This window comes from Ambystoma mexicanum, chromosome 1p (assembly GCF_040938575.1).
Source record: "Ambystoma mexicanum isolate Mex_15411 chromosome 1p, UKY_AmexF1_1, whole genome shotgun sequence".
In the NCBI taxonomy this organism is placed as follows: domain Eukaryota; kingdom Metazoa; phylum Chordata; class Amphibia; order Caudata; family Ambystomatidae; genus Ambystoma; species Ambystoma mexicanum.
In genome coordinates, this window is record NC_090921.1 from 1044771991 (window position 1) to 1044798364 (window position 26374).

Below are 26374 nucleotides of genomic sequence, written 5' to 3' on the forward strand. Positions count from 1 at the left end.
AACATAGATAGCCAGTGGATGGAACAGGCTATCAGTCCCTGTAACTATTGGTCTCAGGGGGGGTTCTGGTAGTTGTTTATGAATTTTAGGAAGTCCATAAAACACAGGTATTATTGGGTTTATTTTATGTAGGAAGTGTCTTGTTTTTTCTGTTATCCAACCATTCTCTGCTGCTTTCTCTAGAATTTTATCAATTAGTGTTGCAATTCTGACTGTGGGATTATTATCGATAGGGATGTACGTGTCTCTGTCATCCAGTAATCTTAAACATTGGGAGTCCATAATAACTATGGCTCCTCCTTTGTCTGCTGGTTTCAGTGTTATTGTGGTATCATCAGCCAATTCCTTAATTATTTTACTCTGGTGTTTCCGAATGTTGTATTTTCTCACTTTATTGTAATCAAGTTTTTTCAGTTGGCTGAGCATTTGATTTTCAAAGATTTTAAGAGTCGTATTCTGAATGGGAGGGTCAAATGTACTCTTCGGTTTAATTTCCAGAAATTCTGTTGGTGAATGGTTTTCAGTTGGCGTGTGTATATCGAAGAAGACTTTCAGTCTCATTTTTCTTATAAGTCTGTGTAAGTTGACACGTTCTTCCAAGTGTGTAGTATTCTGTGTCGGGGTAAATGAAAGGCCCAAGTTCAGTACTTGTAGTTGATTATTGTAGAGAGGTTTGGAGGCTAGTTTAACTATTAGGTGTTAGCTTTTTTTCTTGGACCTTAGATTTCTTGAGACCTCTTTGTGTGGTCTTTCGTCTAAAAAATCCTGTGGAGTTGCTGATAATGTTGTGGCTGTTTGTGAGTTATGAAAGATACCTCCTCTTGGGTTGGTTGTTGTGGGAAAATCCTCTCTGGTATTCCTTCTTCCTCTTGCTTCTTCACTACTTGAGGGGATGTCAGTGCTCTTGTCACTGGTATCTTGCCTTGTGTCACAAGGAGGTGGTCTGTTGGGGTAGGGTGGTCTCTTAGCTTGGTAGAATTCTTGCCATGTGTAGACTATATCTTGGGACTAGTCAAGGGTGTCTCTCCTAAATTTGCGGATCTTCCTCTGTTCAATTTCCTTTTTATACTGCTCTAGTGATGTGTTGATGTTGTCCAGTAAGGTTTTAAGTTCATCACTGGTTTTGAAGGAACTCAGTTGTTCACTCAATTCAATAATCTCACTGTCCAATTTTACTACAGATTTGGATAGCTCCTCTATAGTCAAGAGTATTAGATCCAATGAGCACTTATTTAATATTTGTTCCCATTTCTTTACAAAGTCTGGGACTTCTTTGAACAACGTTGGTTTCAAGTAGACTCTCAAACCCCTTGGTATCCCTCTGAGCCCGGTAGTACTGTGCTAATGTTGTAGCATGTAGCTTCTGAGAAATCTCTCTACGTATTAGCTTTTCTAGACGAAAAATGATTTGTTCCTGATTTGTAGAGGCTGGGGTTGTAGTTTCTATATCTTTAATTAAGACTAAAATCCGAGTTGCCTCTTCTTCATTAAATCCAAATGTTGTTGCATGCTTATCAGTGATTGCATTGATTTTGGAAAAGGACATATTCTTATGGGCTGATTTCTATAGTATATTGGTGGGCGCAGCTTGTGTTGTTGTGTCACACACTCAAAGAGTGGAAAACTATACAACAGAGAAAAGATGAACATGTGTGCACTCCTAACTAGTTCAGGAATAAACCTGTTTAGTAGTCTTTAGACTGATAGTAAGGTGCAGAGGAGACACAACCCTGACACTAGGTTGTGGATTTAGGAAAAATGAAAAAGAGAGGGTACCCACAGGTTGTGGACCCCTCGCGTCCCCTGAACACTCAAGATTACTGCCAATAGACAGTCAAAAGGTATATATTTCATAGAAAAATTCTATGTAGCTGTATTGCTCTCCCCAAAGTGCACGGAACAAACATAAATCACCAATGCAATTACAGAGCAAACACTTTGAACGTAGACAGACGGAATAACTCACAGCCACGCACTCTTAGAAGATAATCAGCTCTTATACGGCTATTTATTCAAAGCTAAGAAGTACATAGAAATAACTCACAAAAATAATATGGACATAAATCACAGAAGAAGTAAAGAATTCAAAAGGAAATACGTCACTGTGAGCGTAACAGGATTCCTCATTTCGCCCAGAAGCGGCTGGAGGACCCCCGGGAACAGCCAGGCCGAGAGCACCACAACTCACAGGAGGGCCGGACGTAAGCGTCCTTCTCCGGCTGAAGTCTCACCTGACCACCTCCGGGTTTCCGCATATATACACAGTCCACAAAGGGGAGTCAATTCTTGAACCTTCTGGAAATTGCACTTGCGCAGTTGAGGAACAGCCGTCGGTTGCCAGCTGGGTCAATCGAGAGCTCCCCCCAAGAAACACAGTGCCTCCCATCTCTAAAAACACGCTCCACGGAGAACAGTAGCAAACCATAACAAAGTTAGCTTTCCCAGCAGAAATGTCCTTGACCGCGTACCAGGTTTGGAAAGCATGTTTTTCTCAGCACCGTGAATCTAATACTCAGCAAAATGTGTGCAGCTTTTCACTGCGGCATGAAGTAAATATCCATCATGGCTCCGAGCGCTTCCAGAATGCATTGCGCACCAGCGCCATTTTAGATCAAGCATAACAGTAGCGATATAGATCTATCTGTTAGGGAGAAATTATTTTGAAAAGAGAACAGTTCTAGTGGTAAATCTTTTGATAGTGTAATGAATATTAGGTCTATCTACAAAGTAGCCATTAGTGGTAGTGTTTCCACAGATTGTTATCTTTTATCAATGTTTAAAGCAAATTGTCTTCACTGTTATTTCTAAAAAACAAATACTTGTTTATTCACAAATATTATTCATTTTGTGGTTGCACAGTTTCACGTATTAGTATACATCGTCATTTATAAACAACTAATTCAAATAAAATACAGAAATGTGCAAATATGTAACAATCTCTGTTAAATCTCACAGGTAATGGTACATAACACTCTACGCGTTTCGGGAAAAAAATCACTTCATCAGGAGTGGGTATTAGGGTTTCTCAAAATCTATTAAAGTCCATAGAGCTTCTTCTTTCTCTAAGCTTCCGTGTGGATGTTAGCGGGATATCCATAAGAGAAATCATCATAATTCTCAAACTGTATGCAGTTCACATTCCACAGCTATTATTCTATAATTGAGTCTGCCATACATTGTAGCATTTCCTACCTCGCTATGTTGCCCCGAGGTTGTCTTTAATGCTGAAATGCCAGCAGTTTATTCAGAGTCCCTTTGTGGTGGGTCACCTATAAAAAAAGTGCGTCTCCTTAATATTTAAGCATTTTAGACATATTTGCTGAAATATCAGAGGGAATAAGGAAGGGAAAGATGTACCTTCATCATCTTGATTTCTAGGATTCCTGCTAAGTAGTATGGGTAACACGGGTTCCGGTTGTTCAGGGTTCAGGGTATCCCAGAGGCTATAGAAAGTAAAAAACCAAAAAACCAATTGTGGTTCTAGTTGCATATAAGTTCAGGGTTTATGCAGAGTAAATGGATCATCAGTGGTTAATTTTGGTAGGGCAGCTTACCAACCAGTCTCTTAAGGTTGTTTGGTAGTCCAAGGTCTTCCAGAGGAAAGAAGCTCTGTGAAACAGTCAGTCTCCTAATATGGGGAGACAAAAGGTAATGGGAATGACAGTAAATACTTCTGCTATTTGTAGTGTACTGGGATTAAAGAATAGTTAGTCAAAGTCCCGCTGTCTGGCTTACCTTTTATGATTCACTCTCAGTATAGGGCTATGGCTCCTTCTCAGGGGGAAATCACTCGTTTTTCCTGAGTGAGTATAAAAAATGGCCACCAACGTCAAGAACGCGATGACTTCACACGCGCCGTGATGTCATATGTAAACATGTGACATCACTATTTGATCGCGTCGCGTGACGTGGTCGCGCTACCAGCCGTAGTGGAGCTGTACTGGAATTTTCGAGTAGACCCATCTTGAAATGTATGTAGTCTAGTATATCATTACATTGTATTAAACATTTTTTTGTAAAGAAGTACAATTTATTCCTGGTGCTAATTGATGGTGTTTACTGATTGCGTTTTAGCTCTCCTCCCAACTGTTGGACAGCACGGAGTAAGGCTGCCCCAGTAAACCGGATGACACACACTGGCTCAGTTTATCAAAAAAAGGCAGTCCAAAATGTGGGTCGAGGCCCGCTTGGCCTTCCACGTTAACGTCACTATTTCAGCTTTTCAAACATTTTGTTCACAATTCACGTAGGTCTCCCTCGGTCAGGCTCGGACCTTTCAACCAAAAATAACCTGATTCAACATAGATCTCCCTCAGCCGGGGTCGGACATCGCAATCACAGCACTTGGAGGGTTTCCCGTCTCCAAGCTTTAGTCACATTCGTTAGTGAAATAAGTTGGGGGTTCCCTTCCCCCAACTTATTTCATATTTCAGGTCTCCCTCAGTCAGGCTCAGACCCTTCACTGATGTCAAAGACTTTCGAATGTGCAAGGCTTTTACTATAGACCTCTGCAGGACATCTTCGACTTTCACTCCAGCTCTCCCCTTTATGTTATTTGCCCCAGTGTCTCTTGGTCTTGGTAGTTCCATACCACCAGCACAAAAGTTGAAAGAAATTTTTCTCTTAAAACATTCACCTTTTCCTTTCCCCTTTCGACGGAGTTAATCTTGACCATTGCACATTTCAGAGTTTGTTCACTTTGCCGCTTTATAACAAGACATCAAACATTTTGCAGAAATGTTCAAGTGGGCTACTTCCTTTCGCCGGAACACTGTGCTACTCTATCATTGGCTTCACAGCTCTCTGCAAATTCACAGTTAATCACTGCTTTGCTTTCTTTCGCACCTCATCCACATGTGCGCAACCTTCAATTGTGAGATACACTGTTGCAGCTTCAATCTTTCCTTGACACAAACCGGCCTTTCATGTCTTTCACTAACTCACCGGTTGTGCACGTTCCTTTCTTGTCTCTGCGGCTTTGATTCACAAGTCAAGGTTAATACCAGTTTTGGCCTCGCCTACCCAACTCTGTAGTTCACCCGGGAGGGCTGCTGGCATCCTTGAAACACAATGCTGGCTTCTTCTTGTCTGCGATTTGGCTTTCTCCGCGTCTCCTTCACGGCTTCCGGAGGCAACAACCTCCTGCAGGGAACTTCAAGGGTTCTCTACCCTTTGCTCTAGTCCTTCGATCGGTCGTCATGCTCCAGTGAATTCCGCTTCCCCTCGGAATATCTGCTCCTTCTTCATCTTGCTCAGAGTGTCTCTCTATGTTCCGCCTTTTATCCGTGTGGGGAGAGCTAATGGGTATCAGATGTATGTGATTAAAGTCAAGTGCATGACTTGATTAGCCGGACATGCCCAATGAGATGTGTAAGTGTTAACCTTTCTACCCTCGGCCCAGTGTTGTGTAGAAAGAGAGAGAAAGGGGAGATGGGGCGTTGGCGAATCCGATAAAATAGGATGGGGCATGGGTACGGGAAAGGTGGGAATACTGCATCTCACCATCCGTGGCCCCACCTCCAATCCCTGAAGACCCGCCCCACCCAGGTGATCCTCCCGCACTGGACCACCCCCAGGGTCTGGATCCAACAGCGATGGCGGTACCCTGGCAACCTAAGAGAGATCCCCAGGGACTAGGAAGTGAGACGCCCTTTGGTTTCTGACATGGTCCTTCTTTGTACTTTCCAAAGTCTTGCTGACTTGTTTACCAAAAAGGCACACCCACTCTATGGGCTTGTCTAGTAATGTGGCCTGTGTCTCTTGAAACCTGAGCCTCTAAGCCATGCACCTCATTTTAGCACTGTTACCCCTGTTAATTGTCATCCTACTGTGTCCGCTGCTTCAAGGGTGTTCTTGATTATTGCGTTTGCAGACTTCTTCCCTTCCTCAATAGTTTACTTTAAGAAGTGTGTATATTTGGAGGGACATGTTTAAGCAAGTCCTCCATGTCAGCTCACTGTGCTCCATTGTATCCGAAGTTCAGTGTGATTATACTGACTATTCTAAGGTTATAAGCAGCATGTGTTGCTGCCTTTCTTCCAAAATGATATATCCGCCTACTTTCTTTGTCTGGTGGATATTATATATTGGTCATGGGTGTGTTTGTTTTCTTCCTAGTGATAGTGACCACTAGAGAGTCAGGTGCCAGTTGACCTTTGATGTATATTGGGTCTGAATTAGAGGGTTTGTGTTTTTTCTCCACCCTTGGGTTAAAAGGCTTTATGGAGACAGGTGTAATTAGCAATGGGTTCACCCTCTTCTTAATGGCAGATAGCAGGGGAATGCAATGGGTTACCATCTTTTTCTCCTTTAAAACATCCTCTATGAAGTCATTATCGTCATCTGGTTGCTGTGTGAAAATACCAACACATTCAAAAGCTCTTTGTAGGAGGTCTGAATATGGGAACGTGTCCTCTGTTGGTGAGGAGGAAACTGGGGGGTGGGAGGGAGGGTCTACATACTCAGGGGAAGGCATTAAATATTCCTCGGGATCTAAATCCTGAAACTCCTAACGAGAATCAGTATTTGCAGTGTCTTCAAATTCTTCCTGTTCTGTGAAGTGTTCAGAGTGAGTGTCCCCTTGGGCATACGTCTGATCTTTATGAGGGTGGTTCTTACCCCAACATAAGAAATGTGCTCTTGTATGTTTCATGCCTTTCCATGAAAGCCATAGTTTTGGAGATAGTGGGCGTTATTAAGAGTTGGGTGGCATTCCAGTGGTAAATCTGCCAGAATGCTGCCCAACGGAATTACCGTTACCACCACTTGGTCTGGTAGATTTTACCATCAGATTACAAGTGGTGGTGTAGGTGTTAGTGCCCATTAATTTGGAGTCCATAGGACTCCATGGGAGATTTCGGCAGAATAACCGCCACGATAATTCTGCTGATTTTTCTGCGGAAAGTGGGAGGATTTACCTCTAGCGTGATATGATGCTGGAGGAAAATCGCCCACTCCAAGGCCAAACTCGTAGTATGGCGGAGCAGGAAACATGGCGGTAATTCCTTTACCGCCACTTTTTTCCCACATCGCAATACTCGTAATGAGCCTCAGTGGCTTTAATTTCTTGCACGGACCAATCTTTTTATCGCTTTGGTGTCGGTTTCAAGGCGGTAGAACTCTGGATTGGAGTCGATCCAAAAATGATGGCGTTGACATCCTGGATGTCGGCCATAATTGCCTGTTCTTCTTCCCACTCCTCCTCGTAGTTCTCCATGGGCGTTTTACATTTCAACTTCTGTGCAATTAACTTCATTAAAACAAAAATGTAGGGGCGTGGAACACTTCTGCCACTCTTCTCTCTCTTTACAAGACATGTAGTTATATATGGCCTATAATAAAAGGTACAAAGCCACTATTTTAGCCACACAAAGGCCATGTCAAGCTTACGTATAAAGTGTAGAGAAGCCCATCCATGCCCACACCGGAAATAATACAACCCAATAGGGAAAAAAGCTCAGCACACCTCTTGCAAGGAGAACAAGATTTATTCTCATAAAAATTAATAGTTACCGTATGACCACCATACTCCTAGTCCATAGTCCCCTTTCCTCCATACTGCATAGGTGTCCCTCGCTAGGGACGGGAGACGGAACCTTTTTCACCAGAAAAAACCTTCTTCCCCTTTAAATTTAGAGGCACGCGGGAGCCCAGCCCTGGGAGCATGCGCCACCCTGACTTCGCCCACCGGCGCCACTCCTCAGTCCCCATTGACGCGTCGACAATATTAACATTGCCTAATGGGGAAGGTGAGATAGTGGGACATATGGAGTTAGTAACTACGGTGAGTAACTATTAATTACTCCTACGTCCCTTCCCCTTTCCTCCATACTGCATGGGCGATTACAACTGAATGTAGCCACAGGGTGGAGAAGTGACCCTCTAAGAAAACAAGCTCCTTAGAATCGCTTGTCCGAAAGCCGCGCCTGACTTGGAGCCGGCGTCCAAACATTAGTGCTGGCAGAAAGCCCAGGGGTGGCCCAGGTGGGCACCCTGCTGATGACCTGTTTCTGGTATGCGACGGCCGTGGCCTTGGCTTGACAGCGTGGGCATACATGTTAGCTGGAAGTGGTTTGTGCTGCCCTTCATAGGCCCCCTTGATGGCTGAAACCATCCACCTTTAGAGGCTTTGGATGCCTGGTATCTGGGCCTTCACCCACCAAAGGTGACAAACAGAACGTCCGACCTGCGGAAGCTCTTGGTCCTGTCTAGATAGAATTGCAGAATGCGTTTTGACATCCAGTTAGTGCAAGACCCTTTGAGCATCATCTTTAGGGTCAGTGATAAGCGTAGGTAACAGTATCTTCTCATTTAGATGGAAAGAAGAGACTACTTTACATAGGAACGTGGGGTGCGTTCTCGGGATAACCTTCTTTGTGAAAAGTAGTGTAGGGTTCTGCAGCCACCAGTGCTTGGAGCTCGCCGACTCTACGAGCCGAGGTTAGACCCACCAACCAAGCTGTCTTAATGGTGACTAGTCTGCTGGTCCGCAGACGCCATTGGTTCGAAAGGTTTGTGCGCCAGGGCGCCCAACACTATATTGAGATCCCACACAGGGTGTGGGTTCTTGATGGGTGGGTAGAGCCTGGTGAGGCCGGCCAAATGTCATTTCCCTACCGGGTTGGAGGAGAAGACCTCCTCCTCAGAGTTCCTGTAGGCGCCAATGGCTGCCAAGTAGGTGCGGCATGTGTCAATTTGCACCCCTGAGTGAGCGAGGTATACAGAGAAGGAGAGCACATCGTCCAATGTGCAAGTAAGGGGGTCGCTCTCCTTAGAGTCAGCCCAATGACAGAACCTAGTCCATTTACTCTTGTACTGTCTCCTAGTAGCTTTGCTCCTAGCGCCCTGAATGATGTCCAGGTTAGCCTGAGACAGGATCTGATGCTTCAGTGTGACCTGATCAGGAGCTACGCTGCAAGGGTTAGCTTCTGTGGAGCGGGGTGGATGAACCTGCCCCCCTGCTGCGATAGAAAGTGAACTGGACCCAGCGGCAGGTGAATGGGTGGCCTGTCCCGAGTGGCTGGGGAGCTCCGAGAACCATGATCTGGCCGGCCACTACAGAGCTATCAGAATGACGCAGAGGTGGCATGATTATTTTATCTTGCAGATCACCCTGTGGACCAGGAGTGTGCGAGGGAATGCATGGGGTGTCATGACGCCCCATTATATCTGAATTCGTCGCCCAGTGAGCCAGGGCTATGCCCCTGCCAGGACGCACACTGCTGGCACTTCCTGTTGGACCAGAAGGCAAAGAGATCCATTTGGGGATGTCCCCATCTGCTGAAGATCACGAGCAGGACTTGATCATTCAGTTGCCGTTCGTAATTGCCCACTCCCAGTCTGCAGAGCTAAGATATACTCTGTCCCCTCCTCGTGGCCTTGCAGAACACATTCTTTCCAGGGTGCGAAGGCCTACGCCTCTGAGGCAATGGCAGGCTTGTAACTCGCCGAAGCTTACTCGTGGTGGGGGTCATGTGTATGTGGGCCATGTAAAATCTCTTAACACAAGATTGGTGCCTTTTCGCCGCACTTGGGTCTACCAATGGAAAATGGCTGCAAATAAACAAGATGGCATCTACACTCGCCTCTATTCTATAACTCCTAATGCATGTAATACGTAATCACACACTCTTTTGTAGGTATTATCCAAATTGACCTTTTACAATGGACCTTTAGTCCTAATTGACCTAATTATAGTGGTCCTAATTGACCTTCTGCACAATTGACCTTTATATTATTTTAGTTATTTTATATATTTATTGGGTTGGTTTTGGATTATAAATAATATAAGGGGATTGGGTGGGGAGTTTTGGATTAGGTGGGGGTTTGCAGGGGTTTCTCTCTGCATATATGTCCTAACTGACCTTCTAAATTAGGTAAATTCTCCCAAGGTCAATTCTCCCAAGGTCAATTGTGAAAAGGTCAATTAGTATACAAACCTTGTGTATACACCCCCGAACCTCCTGCACCCTTTATGTGCGGTTTACAGTTTAGGGGGGTGGAGAGATCCTCTCTCCTTCCCAACAAATGTCACCAGGCAATATTAGCCTCATAGCCACAGACAGTGTATTCATGAATGGCCCTAGACGGTATGTGTAGAAATGTCACGACAGTGCTTGCAGTAATACCCTTATGCACTATGGAATCAATGGTAGCAAGAATATGTAACAATAGCCGCTGTTAGTGCATGCATCAATGGCAAAGATAATATATAGACAGTATACAATATAATTCACCTACGGAATATATCCATCAAAGACTCCAGACAACAATATCCCCAGACAGTATATGCAACAATGGTACAATAAGGTGGTATGTGCAAACATTACCTCAGAGAGTATATGCATTAATGACTCGGGCAGAATATGTATCATGGGCTCAGAATATGCATCAAAAGGTTAAGGTGGCCCCTGACAGTGAATGTACTAACTAACCCCCATCCCATGCAGTAACATACAATTATGACTAGGCATTACAAATGTGCTGACTTTAATATCAGGGACCGAAATAGTGTTTCAAGAAGAAATTCTTTGGGGGGTGTTACAGATGCTTGGGGTCTTACTGGATTAGTCACCATTTTGTTGGTGCCAACCAGGTTAATTATAGGCCCTTCACGCTCCTTGATGCGTAAAGTAGGATTTTGGGCAAAACTACCACATAGGGATACAGGCTTAGATAGGCAAAAGTTCTGTCCTCTCCCCAGCCCAAGGCGGGTTCGGGAAAGGGACAGGGACAGTGGAACAAGGGCTTCAAGTATTCTCAATGTATGTAGATTTGTATAAAGGAGCACTTTATTTAGGTTTTGGTCACCATAGGACGGCCTTTGATTCTGCTAATAGGGTCAAACGTTCCAAAACCTTAAGGAGCAAAGGACTGGATTCTGCCCTAATATATATTATCCAAACTCTGCATAACATATTAACTCTTATGAGGCAAGGATGTGTTCTGGCACCGACTCTGTTCAAAGTCACCATCAATGACCTAGATGAATCTGAGGAGGAGCAATATCAAAGTCCCAGTGCTTTATTTTTTATGACGCAGAGCTGTTAGATCAGACTGAAAATTGACTCATTAAGTTAATGAGCAGTTTTGAGACTCACTGTGCTATAAAGGAACTAAAAATAAATGGATTCGAAACCCAAGTAAGGGTTTGGGGTTTGCAGCGCACCTTAAATCACAGGATAATTGTGGGGATACCCCTTTAGAAGTTGTAAGGTGGTACAACTCTATTGGGGTTCGTTTATGTGCCACAGAGCACAGAAATCACAGATCCAGAAGAGAATAGACTCCATAAGAAGGGTGTTTCAGTGCCTAAAAAAGCCTGTTATGGCAACATTGCGTGTTCTTCATGCTGTTCATCTGCAGATGGCAGAAAACATTTTCTGTAAACCAACTGCTAAGACTTGCAATCTTTCTTCCAACAATGATGATCCCTGAAGAGCTACGCCTGAAAAAGATTAATTGGAAAAGGCTTTCTTAGGTCTGCTGTTCTCCGGGCCAGAGTTTGGGCCGCTGAAGATGGTACAATGTATATGATCCTTCTACAGGGAACAATGGCCTTGAGCGGTGCAACAACTCTACCATGGTCGGTGCACATAAGACGGGTGATACGTGTACTGCGTTTGGACAACATGTGGTATTCACCAAGCACTTCTTTGGCCTCTTATTAAAACGCATATTGCGTGCAAGCCAACTTAGTCCAGCTAGAACAACTACAGGGAAATCCTAGGTGGGGGATTTATGTGGATACTAATTGTTATGTTGACCTAGAGACCTACCTAAATGGAATTTGGACCCCTGAAAAGCGCACCCTTGATATCAAGTTCTGCCTGGGAATATTAGCTGTCAAAACTGTGGTGGGGAAGTAGCTACATTTGCATCCACCAACTTGCTCTGCTCTTGTGGGTTCGGGCAGGAGACAGTGATCCACTTCCTTTTTCTATTTAGTCATTGCACCCACCTAGTGGTTTGGGTTTGACCTTTCTTGAGAGAGGCCAGGGTACCATATCTGCAAGAGGCTTGTTTTCGAACAATCTTAACTTTTAGTCCAATTGTGATATTTGCAGTTGCATCCTTCAACTGGAAAGTATGGAAGAAGCATAGGAAATGTATTACCAACCTCCGATTACAGTAATTTGTGATGTGTTCCTCATTATTTCTACTTTGTTTTAAGGTGCTGCCTATTGTTCTGATCATAGGTTTTAATTTTCTATTTAGGATTGTTTTAATGATGGTATCTACTACTTTAAAGTTGAATGCATTGATTTTAGTCTTCGTTAATTGCACATTTTGTATGGATGTGATCAATGATTGAACTGATTTACTGACCAAGACAGCATATGTGTCATTGACGTTTCCCCCAATGTAGTTATAAGTATTAATGTCCCAGAAAGTATATGTATCAATGCTCTCAGACAGTAATATGCATTGGAAGTTAAGTGGGCAAGTGAAAAAAAGGCGATTTCACATACAGTTTCCTCCTGTGCAGAGAGGTTTTGACTGTTGCTGTTCTTCAATGAGACCGGTTTCGACTCTTCACTCGGGAAAGAATTATCCAGTCTATGAGTGAAGTTGTATTGTGCCGGTGGTGAGGTCATCAATACCGAAAGCAAATCACGAGCTGGAGCTAAAGGGAAAATAAACACAGGAATTGTTCAATTACATTCCAGAAGTACTAGTATTTTCAGTGATCAGACATCCACACACAACACACTGTCTTTCCTAGGGTTTTATGTTTCTCAGATAATGAACACTGCATGATGGCATGTACATTCTCACAGATAATGCCCACTTTCATATTTGAATCTTATTTGAAAAATATCTGTGCTTTAAAGCAGCACTGCGACATGCATGGTTTCTTTTTCTTTTAAAGATATTTTGTACTAAACCAAACAATTATAGCGGTGCTAGTAAACTAATACAACATTAGCAAATGGACTTTCACCGAGGCAAAAAAAATTCATAACCAATCTATTGGTCTGTATCAAAATAGGTAACACCGAAATAGCTCTACCTCAGAATTCTGAACAAAACTAATTTGTAAAATTCAAAGAAAGGTACAAATCCACAGAAGGGGAAAGACCACAACAAAAGAACAAAGCGGAAGACAAGACAACATATATAGTATTCATGTATGCAAGCCACTAAAGGCATTGCATAACCAATTCATATTTATCCAGAAGCAACTGCCTTAAATCTGTGGCTGACAACAATGCCCATACCGTCATGTCCACAATACACGCGGTATTACAGAAGAGGTTATTACGTTTCTTACAGTCGGAACCGGAGAGTGTTATGAACACAAAACTGAAGACGCTTGAGTCTAATCAATAGACACTTATGGACACTTTTGAGACTAAACAAAGTCTGGACTGAACTAAGGTAATAACTTTAATGAACACCCATATTCTCTATGGAGAAAGTTTAGAACACAGAAGAGCCCCAAACCAGTCATGTGTGGCTTTAAGACTGTATTCTGTGTCTTTACAACAGGGAGTACCCACATCGAGGAACGATGATATGGTCCGTGTACCAGACTGAGAAATTAATGACCGAAGGGTGAAACATCCCTTGGAGAAGCTATCGTGATTCCCCAACCACTCCAAATACAGGTGGGGATTTATACTAAAGATTATGTGTTAAATGTTTGTGACCGACTTGCATGTGAAGGACAGAGAGAGGATGCACGAATATAGCATTCTAAAAGCATCTTTTTATGCTCATTTGCAACAGGCACCACAGGACCACTAAGAGGTCCTTCACAACAAATATCAGTTGTATGCCCCCACAGAACTAGTCCAGGTATTTACCCATAGACTATTGTTCAAGGTTCAATACAAGAACTTAAATAGAACTGAAGCATTCAGAGCTTATACTATTTTATTTGTTCTTATTGACAGGCTGGTAACATTTTAAAGACACTTGTGAACCAAGCAATCGCTACTTCTGCAGTAATAGGACGTCTAATTGGTGAAACCTCCTGAAGAATATTCAATATTGATTATAAATGAAAACAAATGTAGAGATTGTAACTTGTGTATTGACACACAGGCTAAAAACTGAAAGAGTACATGATATCAATTTGAACATTCCGATCCTATAGATTGATGTATGAGACACTTACCTGTTTGTAAGAAACATACAATTTACTGTCCTGATTTTGATTGTTTTTACCTATGTAAACAATTGCTTTACCCCGCAGTAATAGCACAATTTGTGATTGTTACACTTGTATGTATGTATGTCATTTTAACCATATTGCTTTTGTACTTTGCTATACACAATACATTTATTTGTATATCTATACTGATGGAGTGACCAAATATTGTAGGACCAGATCATGTGAATGAGTCTTCCCCCTCCTTTCCTTACAGAGCCCACACAGATTTGTTTGATAGCTTACACTGGTACATCTGGGCTGCAGACCATATATGGGCTGCTGCAGAAATTAGCAAAGTTGTAAAGTCAATCTCAGATCTTGTTGAACTGAGCAAATTGTGCGTTAAAATGTTGCATCAATCCTCAGACTCGCAGCCCATAATTCTCGTATTTCAGACAACTTATCCTCCCCTGCCTCTTTTAGTAGTTTGTACAATGTTGATGCCAATAGGGGGCACACACTAGCCAGGGAAAGGGGAGTGAGGGCAGAGGTGTTCACTCATAGTAAAGTCATGTATTGAGATGAGGCTTCTCCAGTATGTTGGCGACAACATTGTAGCGCCATAATACCCTATCCAGAAACCTACATATAAACTTTAGAAAGTCAAAGGAGAGCAATCCATCCCAACATCTATCACAACTGTACACCCAAATGCAACCAGGACATTAAATAAACTCCTAAGAGGAGAAGGTCGTTTTTACCCATTTCCAGGATTGCTCCCCAGCATTCGCTCAAATCATAGGCTTTAGAAGGAAGAAAGGTCCGAGGCAATGGGGTCTAATCTGATGAGATAGGAAATTAGGCAGGGTTATTCCCTCTCAAAAGTAACTCGATTTGGGGCATCAATGAATGTGGGGGTTCTGCATCAGATCCTACGTTAACCCATGCATAGAGTCTATGATACCTACACACATTAGAGAATCCAAAGCCTCTCCCTTGTTGACATCTTCCTTCATAACAGAGAGGGATTTCCGCAAACCCACCCTCCCTCACAGAAGAACAAGTTACTTACCCCTGGTAACGCTCTTTCGACAGGATGTTCCTCCCACGTATTCCTCATCTTTAGATAACTTCCCTTCCAGCATCAGTCACTTCGTAAATTCTTTTTTGGCAGAGAGCGCTGTGCGTCGTCGTGGTCGACTCGATGTCCCTCAAGGGCCTCCGCTTCGAGGGAGGTCGACGTCATTAAAAGGTATAAGTAGCACGTGCACTGCCCGTTACTCAGTTCAGATTTTTCGCCTTTAACCCAAAGGATTATCGCCATTAGAGTGTCAAAGACGGTATCAGTTGCGGAAGGCACGCAAAGTGTAATGCACAGAAATTCTACTGCAGGGTAGGCTGGGAGTGGCGATGAGGAATACGTGGGAGGAACATCCAGTCTAAAGAACGTTACCAGGGGAAAGTAACTTGTTCTTCAAATGGAATGTGTCCTCCAACGTATTGCTCACCTTTAGGTAGACTCCCAAACCAGTATCATTTTTGGAGGAGGGAGTACGAATTTTTGAAGAATACCAATTATCAGGTTTTGTCATGGATGGAATGTAGAACGGTCTTTCCAAATTCTGCCTTCTGTCCTGGAGCAGAGTCTAGGCAGTACTGTTTTTTGAAGGTATGAATGGAAGACTAGGTGGCTGCCGCACAAAGGTCACTAATAGGTACCCCTCTCTGCAAGGCAAAAGACGTAGCCATGCCCCTTTGTGGAGTGAGCTCGAAGACGAGCTGGGGGATCCTTTCCTGCAAGTCTAACATTCTCCTATACACAGGATTTTTGTATCTGGATAATGTCTGCTTGTTGACTGCCAGACCCAACTTGTGTCCGGTGTACCCCACAAAAAGTTGGTAATCTTGTCTTATTTTAGCCATTCTTGATATGTAACAACGAAGTGTCCTTTTAGTGTCTAGATTGTGTAGCCTTTCTCCCTCCTTACTAGGGTGTGGAGGTGGATAAAATGTTGACAGAACAATTTTTTGAGAGAGGTTAAAGTCCAATTTATTTTCAGAAGAAAAGTGGGTTTAACTCTCAGGACAACTTTGTCCTTATAAAAAGTTGTAAATGGTGGTTTAAATGATCAGGCTTGTAAAGCGATGTTTAAGATTCTATGTCAAGACGGAGGCGAGCATTATGCTTCATCTTCTTATTTATTACTCTCCAGCAATTTCAACAAATGATTAACATTTTTCAATCCTTTCATTGAAAGAAAAAAATGTTTCTTCAAAAAACTTCATTTCCCATCACTCTTAGGTCCCTGTTCTCCAGTGTCCTGGTCATGTGACCTAGTCCTTCCTCTTCCTGTAATCCTCCTCTTCTTTTCCTGCTCTCCAGAGATAAGTACTCTTTTCACTTAGCTGCGTAATCAGACAGCATTTGAAGTAGGGTTATTGATGATGTTAATCTGATATACAGATTAATCCACTGTGGGGTTGACTCTACACTAGTGCGCAGGGACAGTGCAGCGTAGAAAGGATTATTTAATCCATAAATAGAAACATCCGGCGGCCCTGTGCTGCATTTTCAGCAATCCGGGGGCTTGCCAGAGGCCTTTTTCCTTGCTCGCGTAAGACGCGAGCGAGTAGCCCCCACCCTTGTTGGGGTCAGAGCAAACTTGCCGAGCGCGAGAGAGCAGCTCGTGAGGAGCCGCATGCGCAGCCCCACCCTTGCGGCAGCAGGGCTTAACGCCGGGAAAGCCGGCAAGAGGATTGGGAGAGCGCGAGGCACCCTCCCTTGGAGAAGAGGGGCTAAACTCTTCGCGAACATTGCGCTCCGGGTCTCCCTTCAGTGACAGATCGAAGGAACTGATTAGAAAGCCCCAAAGACCCCGGATAAGATATAAATCCATAATATAAGCAAGCTACTTACAGCTCGACCCTGAGAATATACTGATTGAGAAAAGAAGCTGATTGACAGCACAGGTGCAGCCTCAATTGTACAGAGTGAGCAGTGGACGTGCCACTACACCCGAGAGGGTACTTATAGGCACCTACAAGCACACAGTATGGCCAAGTTCGAATGGAGTGAGGAGGAGCAAGAAGCCATGTACCCAGAGGACTTGGCTCACAGCTTCAAGGAAGTGCTGGGAGATTCACTCAGAGGCAGTGGCTCAATGGGTCAGACCTCTTCAGGAAAGACTGGAAACAATTGAAATATTCCTGAGCCAAAGAGACAGAAGCACCACACCACAAGCAAGCACGTCCACGAGGGCCACGCCAGAGGGCCCACAGGAGTGCAATGAGGCCCGGAAGAGCAAGGACTCTTCTGACCCCCCGGGCCAACCAGAAGGGGCAGATCAAAAGGCCCCAGAGGCAACCAATGCTATTAATAGGCTGAGAGAAGCCTTAATGACTAAGTCGGTGGTGCCAAGCCTCACAACCCCCTACCCAGGGGAAGAGAATATGGGCAATACAGAGGAAGAGGTTTTCCCCAAAGAGGGACCCGCAGAATGCCCAACCTCCTCGCAAGAGGAAGTCGATAAGGAAAAAGGATGAAGGAAGTCTGCCTCACCAAAAAAAGAGGCTGAGGAAACTAAACAATATAGAGGACGAGGGGACCTCAGATATGTTTCATCCAGAGGAGATTAGAAACCCGAAATTCTCAGAATGGGTGCCCTCCCCAAGAGTCGCAAGATACATGACTCAAAGACTGCGCAAGGCGCTTGAGAAGGAGGTGAGGCAAAAGATGATGGCAGAGTGTCCAAAACCGGATCTTCCAGGCAAAGTAGCAGAAGCGCCCGAGCTAGACCCCGAGATGCTGGCTTTTGTCGCCAAATCTATCAGGGACCCCAGGAAAGGGATTGACCGCTCATGGAGGAGTTGCCAGGAGAATGTCCTGGATGTGGCCGGTCCCCTAGCCAAGATCATGGACTTGGCGGAGCGAGCGAAAGACACCGGGGAAGAAGTGGACCCAAGAGGTACTTTACTTTATTCAATTTGTAACGCGCTTCCTTGAACCCTGAGGCGTGAGGGCGCGAAGACAGGACAAGACAGAACATAAACCATAAAAAGAGTGGCGAAGAATCAGAGGTGGACAACAATAAGAGCATGAGGTGTGGTACCGAAACAGCAGGACGGGTACAAGAATATTCGTTTAGTAGAAGAGGTGCGTCTTGAGATGCTTCTTAAACAAGGAGACCGAGAGTTGCTGACGAAGCATAAGGGGGAAGCAGATTGCAGAGTGTCGGGGCTGCCATGTAAAATGGCCCCTTCTCCACCTTCTTAAGTTTGCAGCGTGGTAAGGATAGCAAGTTCTGGTTACAGGATCTGGGAATGGATTTTACTGAGATTTGGTCAAGTAAGTATTTGGGCATTATGCCAAGCCTACATTTAAAGGCAATTGTGAGGATTCTAAATGTAACCCGGGCTTCAATCGGTAGCCAGTGTAAGGTGCGTCAGAGACGTGGTCACGTCGTGCCAGGCCAGTGACAACACGGACTGCTCCATTCTGGACTACTAGAAGTCTGTTAAAATCAGTTTTTCCTAGTCCAGACAAAAGGCTGCTTCAGTAATCAATCTTCGCGCCGACTATAGCTCTTGCTATCGTCTCGGCATTAGCTTGAGAGATAAAAGGTCTCAAATGAGACAGGAGTTTTACATAATAAGTCGAGGCGGAGATGACACTGCTGACATAAGCTCTCATGATGAGGGACTGGTCCAGAACCACACCTAATATTTTTAGCTTAGGTTGGGGAGGTATATCAACCAGACCTAGCCTGAATGATTTAAACATGGGATCCAGTTTGGCAAGGTCGTTTGTGTTGGCCACAATCATGAGCTCAGTTTTGCTTTTGTTTAAAGCAAGATTGTTTGCCATCATCCAATTTTCAATAAGGGAAAATATTCTGTTCATTTCTAATTCATCCTGAGAATGAACACCCGATAGTTTTACCAAAACCTGGGTGTCATCAGCATAGTTAGAGAATTAAATTCCTCCTTCCTCGAGCATCTTAAAGAAGGGAGCTGTGTAAATATTGTAGAGGCAAGGGGAGGTACTGGCGCCCTGAGGAACCCCAAAGAGAACCGGGATTGGATCTGCCTCGAGCTGCCTGATGCAGACTCTGGTTTGTCTATTGGCGAGGAAGGAATTGATCCAAGATGCAGCGGAAGGAGAAAAATTGGCCACCTCTGCCATTCTCGCTACCAAGATGGAGTGATCGACCAAATCAAATGCTGCGGAAAGATCCAGGGACACAAGTAGAGTTGCCAGGCCTTTATCCATGTTAGCAAGTAAACGTTACTTGAGGTCTAGAGGGAGGTCTCGGTACTATATCCCTGCCTAAAACCTGACTGGTAAATATTTAAGATGTTATGCTGGTTCAGGTGGGAGGCTATCTGTGAGTAAGCCACTCGATTGAGTATTTTCAAAAGAAATTGCGTATTAGTGATAGGGCGGTAATTAAGTGGATTATCCGGGGCAAGTCCGGGCTTCTTGAGAATGGGGGTGATCCAGGCGGTTTTGAGGTTATCTGGAATACAACCCTTGTGTAAAGAAGCATTAAGAAAGGTGCAAATAGATTTTAACAGCAGGGGAGGGCAAGATTTTATGATTATAGAAGAACAAGGATCGCCTTTACATTTAGTGGGCTTAAGTTGTTCGATAGTAGATTTTAATTCAGCCTCTGAAATTGTGTGGAAATTTAATTCAGTGATTGAGGAATTTCTAATAAATGATTTACGGTGTGCCGATTCAGGATTAACGGCCTGTTTTTGAATAATGCCGGCTCTAATGCAAAGAAGGTTGTTGTGCATGCCATTCTGGATTTGTAGACACCAAGAGTTGTTTAAATCTGGAAGTTGTCCCTGTGGCTCTGGAGTAGATTCTGCGTCTTTTAAGATTCTAAACAATTCTTTAGTGTCAGATTTAGCATTAAGTATCTGATTGTTATGGTAAATCTTTTTTGCGGCGGTAAGCTCTGATCTGTAGGTTTTAGCTGAGGATTTATATGCGTCTCAAGTGAGGGGGTTCGGATCAGCTTTCCATTTGTGAAAAAGCTTGGCCGTAGCCGATTTAGACTTTTGAATGTCTTTAGTGCACCAGGGGTTGCTTCTGTTAGGGCCAAGCGATTTTCTGGATTTGGCTAAGGACTGAGAGATGGAAGCTAGTTTGGTCATGGGAATGGATGACATTTCTGATAAAGTGGTGGGTTCTGAGAAATGAATAGCGGGGTTAAGTAGAGGACCAATATTCTCCTCAGTGATGTGTTTGAAGTTACTAATAATAAAATTGGGTTTATGACGTTTGGGTTTAACTGGGAAAGGGACTCTTATAGAAATGAATGGTCTGACCAAGCACGGGGTTTGATTTGAGTGTCATGGCAAGAAGTATTGACCGAGGCGACCCAGTCCAGGGTGTGGCCCAATTGATGAGTAGGCAGATAACTTAGGTGTTTGAAACCCAAGTCGGAGAGGGTATCCTCAAGTTCTGCGGCCAATAGGTCTTCTTTATGGCCTAACCAATGGTTCAGATCTCCAAGGAGAAGGAGCCAGGTATTAGGTTTGAGAAATGAAAGCAGATAGTTGGCGAGGGAAGTGATAAGTTTATATGGAGATGAAGGCGGACGGTAAACTAGGAGGAAATTCAATGTTGATTCCGCGTTCATACCTATTTTAATGTGCAAGGATTCCACCCCTTCAAAGTCTGGATGTTGGACTGTCCAGGTAGATAGGGTATCTTTAAGGATAAATGCAACCCCTCCACCTCTCCCTGTAACACGGTCATGGCGGGAGATAGTATAACGAGTTGGAATTGCTAAGTTGAGGTAAGGACCCGCCGAGCTAGATGCCCAGGTTTTGGTTAGAGCGCATAGGTCAAGATCATTATCTACAATATAATGATTAACTTCAGTCGTATGTTTAATAATGGATCGGGTGTTAAGTAATAAACATCAAAGTGTGGTAACTGGAGGTAAGTGATTACCAGCTGAGCAGCTAAAGGAGGAGTTTGTCAGGTTAGGTGTAAAAGGAGATGGAGTGGCTAAGGTAGTGGGAAGCAGATGAGAAGATGAATCTTCAGGCTGTGAGTTAGAAAGGGAGACAGCCAATGGCGAGGGCGAACTTGTACTAGAATCTAGGGAATTAATGCTGAAAGGGATAACCAGTGAACTTAAGTTACGCAGTGTGCCGGTTATTGGACCAACCGTATGAGTAATGTGGGCGGATACTTTTGTGTTCAGCAAGGGGATATCTGACTGGGGAGGGGGGATTTCAGACTCAGTGTTGGGTTTCATTTTTATAAAAGGCGTATTAACAGGATTCGATAACAGAGGGCAGTCAGAGATGGAGGGAGAGGGGCTGTGCATATAATGCGAGGGAGCAGTAGCGTTTGGTGCCAAGGAAGGCAGACTTACTATGGTGGCTGTAAGCTGCACGGGCTTAGGTATCAGGAAGATATTTCTCGCAGCCTCTATTGCTTCCAAGACTTCAGAGAGACCCATTGTGCTATAGATGGCACAGCACACCGAGACGCCGACACGTTCGGCCACGGACCGGCACAGACTGGCTGGTCACCTTCGCGCCAGCGCCTTCTCCCCCATTTTAATACTAAGTAGCAATGAGGACTACAATACTGATGGGAAATGTTGTTTCCCTACATCAGTGCGTGCAGGATAAATTCTCCTGTTTCAAATCGCACTGGGCTGACTAAGAAAATTAAAGTAGAGTGTGCACAGATAAGTTAACGTTTCAACAAAGTTAACACACAGGATCAGTGGAGTTTCTCGAGTTAAGCAGAATTAAAACAAATAAAAGCAATTTAATATAAAAACAGTGTAGCGAACAGTGAGAAATGAAAAAGGCAGACCAGGTACTAGCAAACTGGGCACAGAGAGCGGTGTGTTTATTGGGGAACGCCAATTGCGCAATATTCTCCGAACTACTGCTTAAAATAGACCCCAAATTAGGGGATCTGTCCTAATACGAAACGGGCGAAGCAGCGCAAGGGCTGCTGTTCGGTGAGACCTTTGGAAAAGAGATGGGGAGATTCGTAGGGACCTACACCTCCCTGGAAAAGGCACAAGCCTCCATAAAAAAAGATCTTCCCCAGAAGAGTTTTTGGCGGGACCGGTCGGTATAGAGGCATGAGGTGTGCTACCAGACGTCCAGGAGGCCTCAATCGAACAGGGCACAATACTGGGAGAATAAGCAGCCAGACACCTTCTTCCAACCCAGAGGTCGCTTCCCGGAAGGAGAGGCAGAGGCCAGGGAAGAGGACAAAACCTCCCCACAGGTGAGAGCATCCACATATCCACCAGTAGGGGGGGGGCGGGGACAGCAAAATGCTGGGAAAACTGGCACGCGCTTTCCAACGACGCTTGGGTATTGCAGTCAGCCAAAGGCTTGAACATAGAATTTAATCAGACCCCAACCCAGTACAAAGCCCCCCTGACCATAGTATCTGCGCGAACAGAGAAAGATTTGCTACATGCAGAACTACAGAGCCTAGCAGATAAATGAGCAAATCGAGCTGTGTGAAGCTCTGAGGTTCATGAGCAATATGTTTCTGGCTCACAGAAAAGACAAAGTGAGACCAGTTATAAATTTAAAAGACATGAACAAGTGGGTACTCTACAACCATTTCAAGATGGAAGGTACTCACCAATTAAGAGACACGCTCAGACAGGGCGACTGGCTCGCGAGGATAGATCTGCAAGATGCCTATTTTACGATACCAGTACAAAGAGAATACTGCCCCTTTCTAGCGTTCGACTGGGACGGGCAATTTGCGATGATGCCATTTGGACTAACATCAGCGCCCTGGGCGTTTACGAAACTGATGAAGCCTGTAGCAGCAGCGATCAGGGAGAAAGGGATACAGATCATTATCTACCTAGATGATATCCTGCTAATGGCAAGCAGCAAAGACATACTTCGCTAACAGACCAGCTGGGTAGCAAATCTCCTGGCCTCCCTAGGCTTCCTAGTGAACCGAGAGAAGTCGGAGATGATACCAGCGAAGAGGATAGATTTCCTAGGTTTCATCATAGACACCAGGACAGCTACCTTAGAATTACCGAACAGGAAGATTCGGGACATAAAAAGGGAAATAAGGAACTGTCTCACCAGAACAGTCACATCTCTGTGGATGATCGCACGAATAGTAGGCCTGTTAGCAGCGTCAATTCAAGCGATATTCCCAGGGACCTTACATTATCAAGCGTGCAGAGGCTGAAGATAAGACATCTGCAGCAGGGCCTCAGCTACCATCAGCTAGTGCCCTAGACCAGGAGTCCAGAACAGAGCTGGAGTCGTGGCAGAAAATCATGGAGGCATGGAACGGCAGAGCCCTTTGTAATAGAATCAGATGCCAGCAGAGCGGGCTGGGGAGCACGGTGTGGGGAACTCCAAACAGGAGGCAGATGGAGATCAGAGGAACTCAGACTGCACATAAACTGCCTAGAACTATTAGCCGGCTCATTCGCAATCAAAGCCTTCACGAAAGACAGGGTGAATTCATGCATCCTACTGAAGATGGACAAAATCTCAGCAGTTAGATACATAAATCACTTAGGTGGAACGAAGCCCAGGTTATTAGCGGAAATAGCCAAGGACTTTTGGCACTCCTGCCTGGAGTCAGGAACTTCAGTAATAGCAGAATATTTACTGGGTTCTCAGAAAGTAGTAGCGGACTGGAACTCCAGACATTTAACAGACTCCTGCGACTGGATGCTGGACAGAGCAATCGGCAGATAGAACTCTAGGGGCCAATTCACACAGATCTGTTTGTGTCCAGACTGAATGCAAAGAACAGATTTTTCAGCTGGAGGCTGGACCCAGCGGCAGCAGGGGCGGGGGCGGATGCGGATGGCTTCCTGCAAGATTGGAGAGAAGAGACACTATACGCGTCACCTCCATTCGTAATGATAAGCAGAGTTCTAACGAAAGTACGCAGAGAAGCAGCAAATCTGATCATAGTTCCGATATGGAAGTCGCAAGGATAGTTTCCACGCTTATGGAGCGAATATCTGGCTATCCGAGAATGTTGCCTCAAAGAGAAAACCTTCTCACGGACTCAGTTGGGTCGTGTCACCCTCGGAGATTGAAGCGGACCCTACCGCTGATGGCATGCAGGATAGCAGGAGATTCTGGAATCTCCCAGGAATTTCAGCACAAGCTGCGAGCCTCATCGCAGAGTCATGTGCTCTGTCAACTAGAAGGAGCTACGACGCAGCGTGGAACAGATGCTCAAGGTGGTGCAGAAGGAGAAGTTTTCATCCCGTTTCTGTCCCTTTAGTAGAGATACTAAACTTCTTAGCAGAACTCCTACAAGACGGGAAAGCCTACAGAACGATAGGAGTGTATAGATCTGCAATATCAGCAGGCCACACACCCATCGAAGGAGTCCCAGTAGGGGAGAATGTGGCAGTAATTAGACTTCTAAAAGGGATAAGATTTAGGAAACCACTGCAACCAAGATGGGACGTAACAGTCGTACTACAACTATTAGCAGACTGGCCCAGCAATAGATATCTACACTTAGACAGACTGTCTGGGAAATTGGCAATGCTGCTACGTATGGTATCATGTAGAAGAGTAGCAGATGTCAGAGCACTAGAAATAGATAGAATGGTATATGGATCAGATGGAGTGGCTTTCCACCTGGCCAGAAGAACGAAGACAGATTCTTCCTCAATAACATACCCATATATGCAAGAACACCCCAAAATGGTGCGTAGCCGCATGCATAAAAGAATATGCAAATAAGACAGCTCAGACCGATGAGAACGACGCAATTGCTGATAGCGCCAGGAAGCCGCATATAATGGCGTAGCGACAGCCACCATAGCGAGATGGGTAAGAAAGATGATGAGTTTAGCAGAAATAGACATGTCCAAATTAGGAGCACACTCAGTGCGGGGCGCAATGGCATCAAAGGCACTGAGGCAAGGTGCGACGTAGTAAGATATCCTGATAGCAGCTTGTTGGGCGAGTGATAATACGTTTAGAACGTTTTATTTTAGACCAATTAACACGCTAGAAGAAGCTATAGTGAGAAGCTTTGAACAAGCATAATGCTCGCCTCCGTCTTGACATAGAATGAAGATTCCCCCTGTTAATAGCACAGGGAGCTCTTGATTCTATTAAAGACAAGGAGGCGAGCATTACTTTCCCGCCCTAGATACACGGGAGAGACAAAATAATGACAAGAAAATGTAATGTGATATGTACCAGAATAATTACGTGATTTCGTCCCAGAATAGGGTGTGTATCCGCCGCCCTAACATGTACTGTTTTTTCCGTCATTAGGAGACGACCAGAAGAACAGCTGAAGACGTACGAGAAGGGAAAGAGATACGTTGACCAAGATCGCAAGTTAGAATGCGAAGGATTGATTCAGCAGAGCTCTAAAGTTCAGAGACTTTGTGGAACAAGTTGACAGTTCAGTTGTTGCTTGAGATTGCAGTTGGAAGCAGTCAAAGGAGCATTACAGGAAGAGGAAGGACTAGGTCACATGACCAGGACACTAGAGTACAGGGACCTAAGACTCATGGGAAATGAAGTTTTTTGAAGAAAAATAAATAAATGTTTCAATGAAAGGACTGAAAATTTGTAATAATTTGTTGAAACAGCTGGAGAGTAATAAATAAGAAGATGAAGCATAATGCTCGCCTCCTTGTCTTTAATAGAATCAAGAGCTCCCTGCGCTACTAGCAGGGGGAATCTTCATTGTCTTAAATGTCAACAGTCTCAATGGGCAGGAGTAAAGTGGCTCAAAGATAGCACACAAGGAATTTCAGTACAAGATTTAGATCTCAAACTGGGACCAGAAATGGGACTGGAAGGAACACATTTGTGAGTCCCTTTAGAAATTGAATAATCAGTTGCATCATAAAATATGAGGCTTATTCTGACGTGTGTTTAAGGATTGAAAGCGCCGCCAAGTATCCCTTGATGGTTCCAATCTGGAGCCCCATATTCGCTGGATGCAATAAGAAAGACAACACCATAGGTGTATCGCACTGAAAGGGATCCACATTCTTTTCCCTGCACCAGCTGCAGAATTTGTTCCAACGGCAGTGATACAGAGATTTCATTGCTGGACTTCTGGCCGATGAAAAAATATCCATTAAATCTTCCGGGAGGTCCCAATCCTTTTATTTCAACCTCTCAGAAACCACGCTTCTGAATGGAGAGCCTGACCATTCCTCTCGCGAGTAAAGGTCCTCTCTTTGTAGAATAGGCACTGGAGAGCAGATGGACATGTCCAGAAGGTCCAGGTACCACGTCCTC

At 44.4% G+C, this 26374-nt stretch overlaps 1 protein-coding gene across 6 annotated transcripts in view; it reads right to left on the reverse strand.

Moving 5' to 3' along the window:
• The window catches only part of LRRC36 (leucine rich repeat containing 36), a 1132044-nt gene that overhangs the window by 288874 nt on the left and 816796 nt on the right, over nucleotides 1-26374 (reverse strand). For all 6 annotated transcript variants that reach the window (XM_069604413.1, XM_069604376.1, XM_069604369.1 and 3 more), the window contains one exon: nucleotides 12471-12625. In XM_069604413.1, the coding sequence (XP_069460514.1) occupies nucleotides 12471-12625 (155 nt within the window). The remainder of the gene's footprint in view (nucleotides 1-12470; nucleotides 12626-26374) is intronic.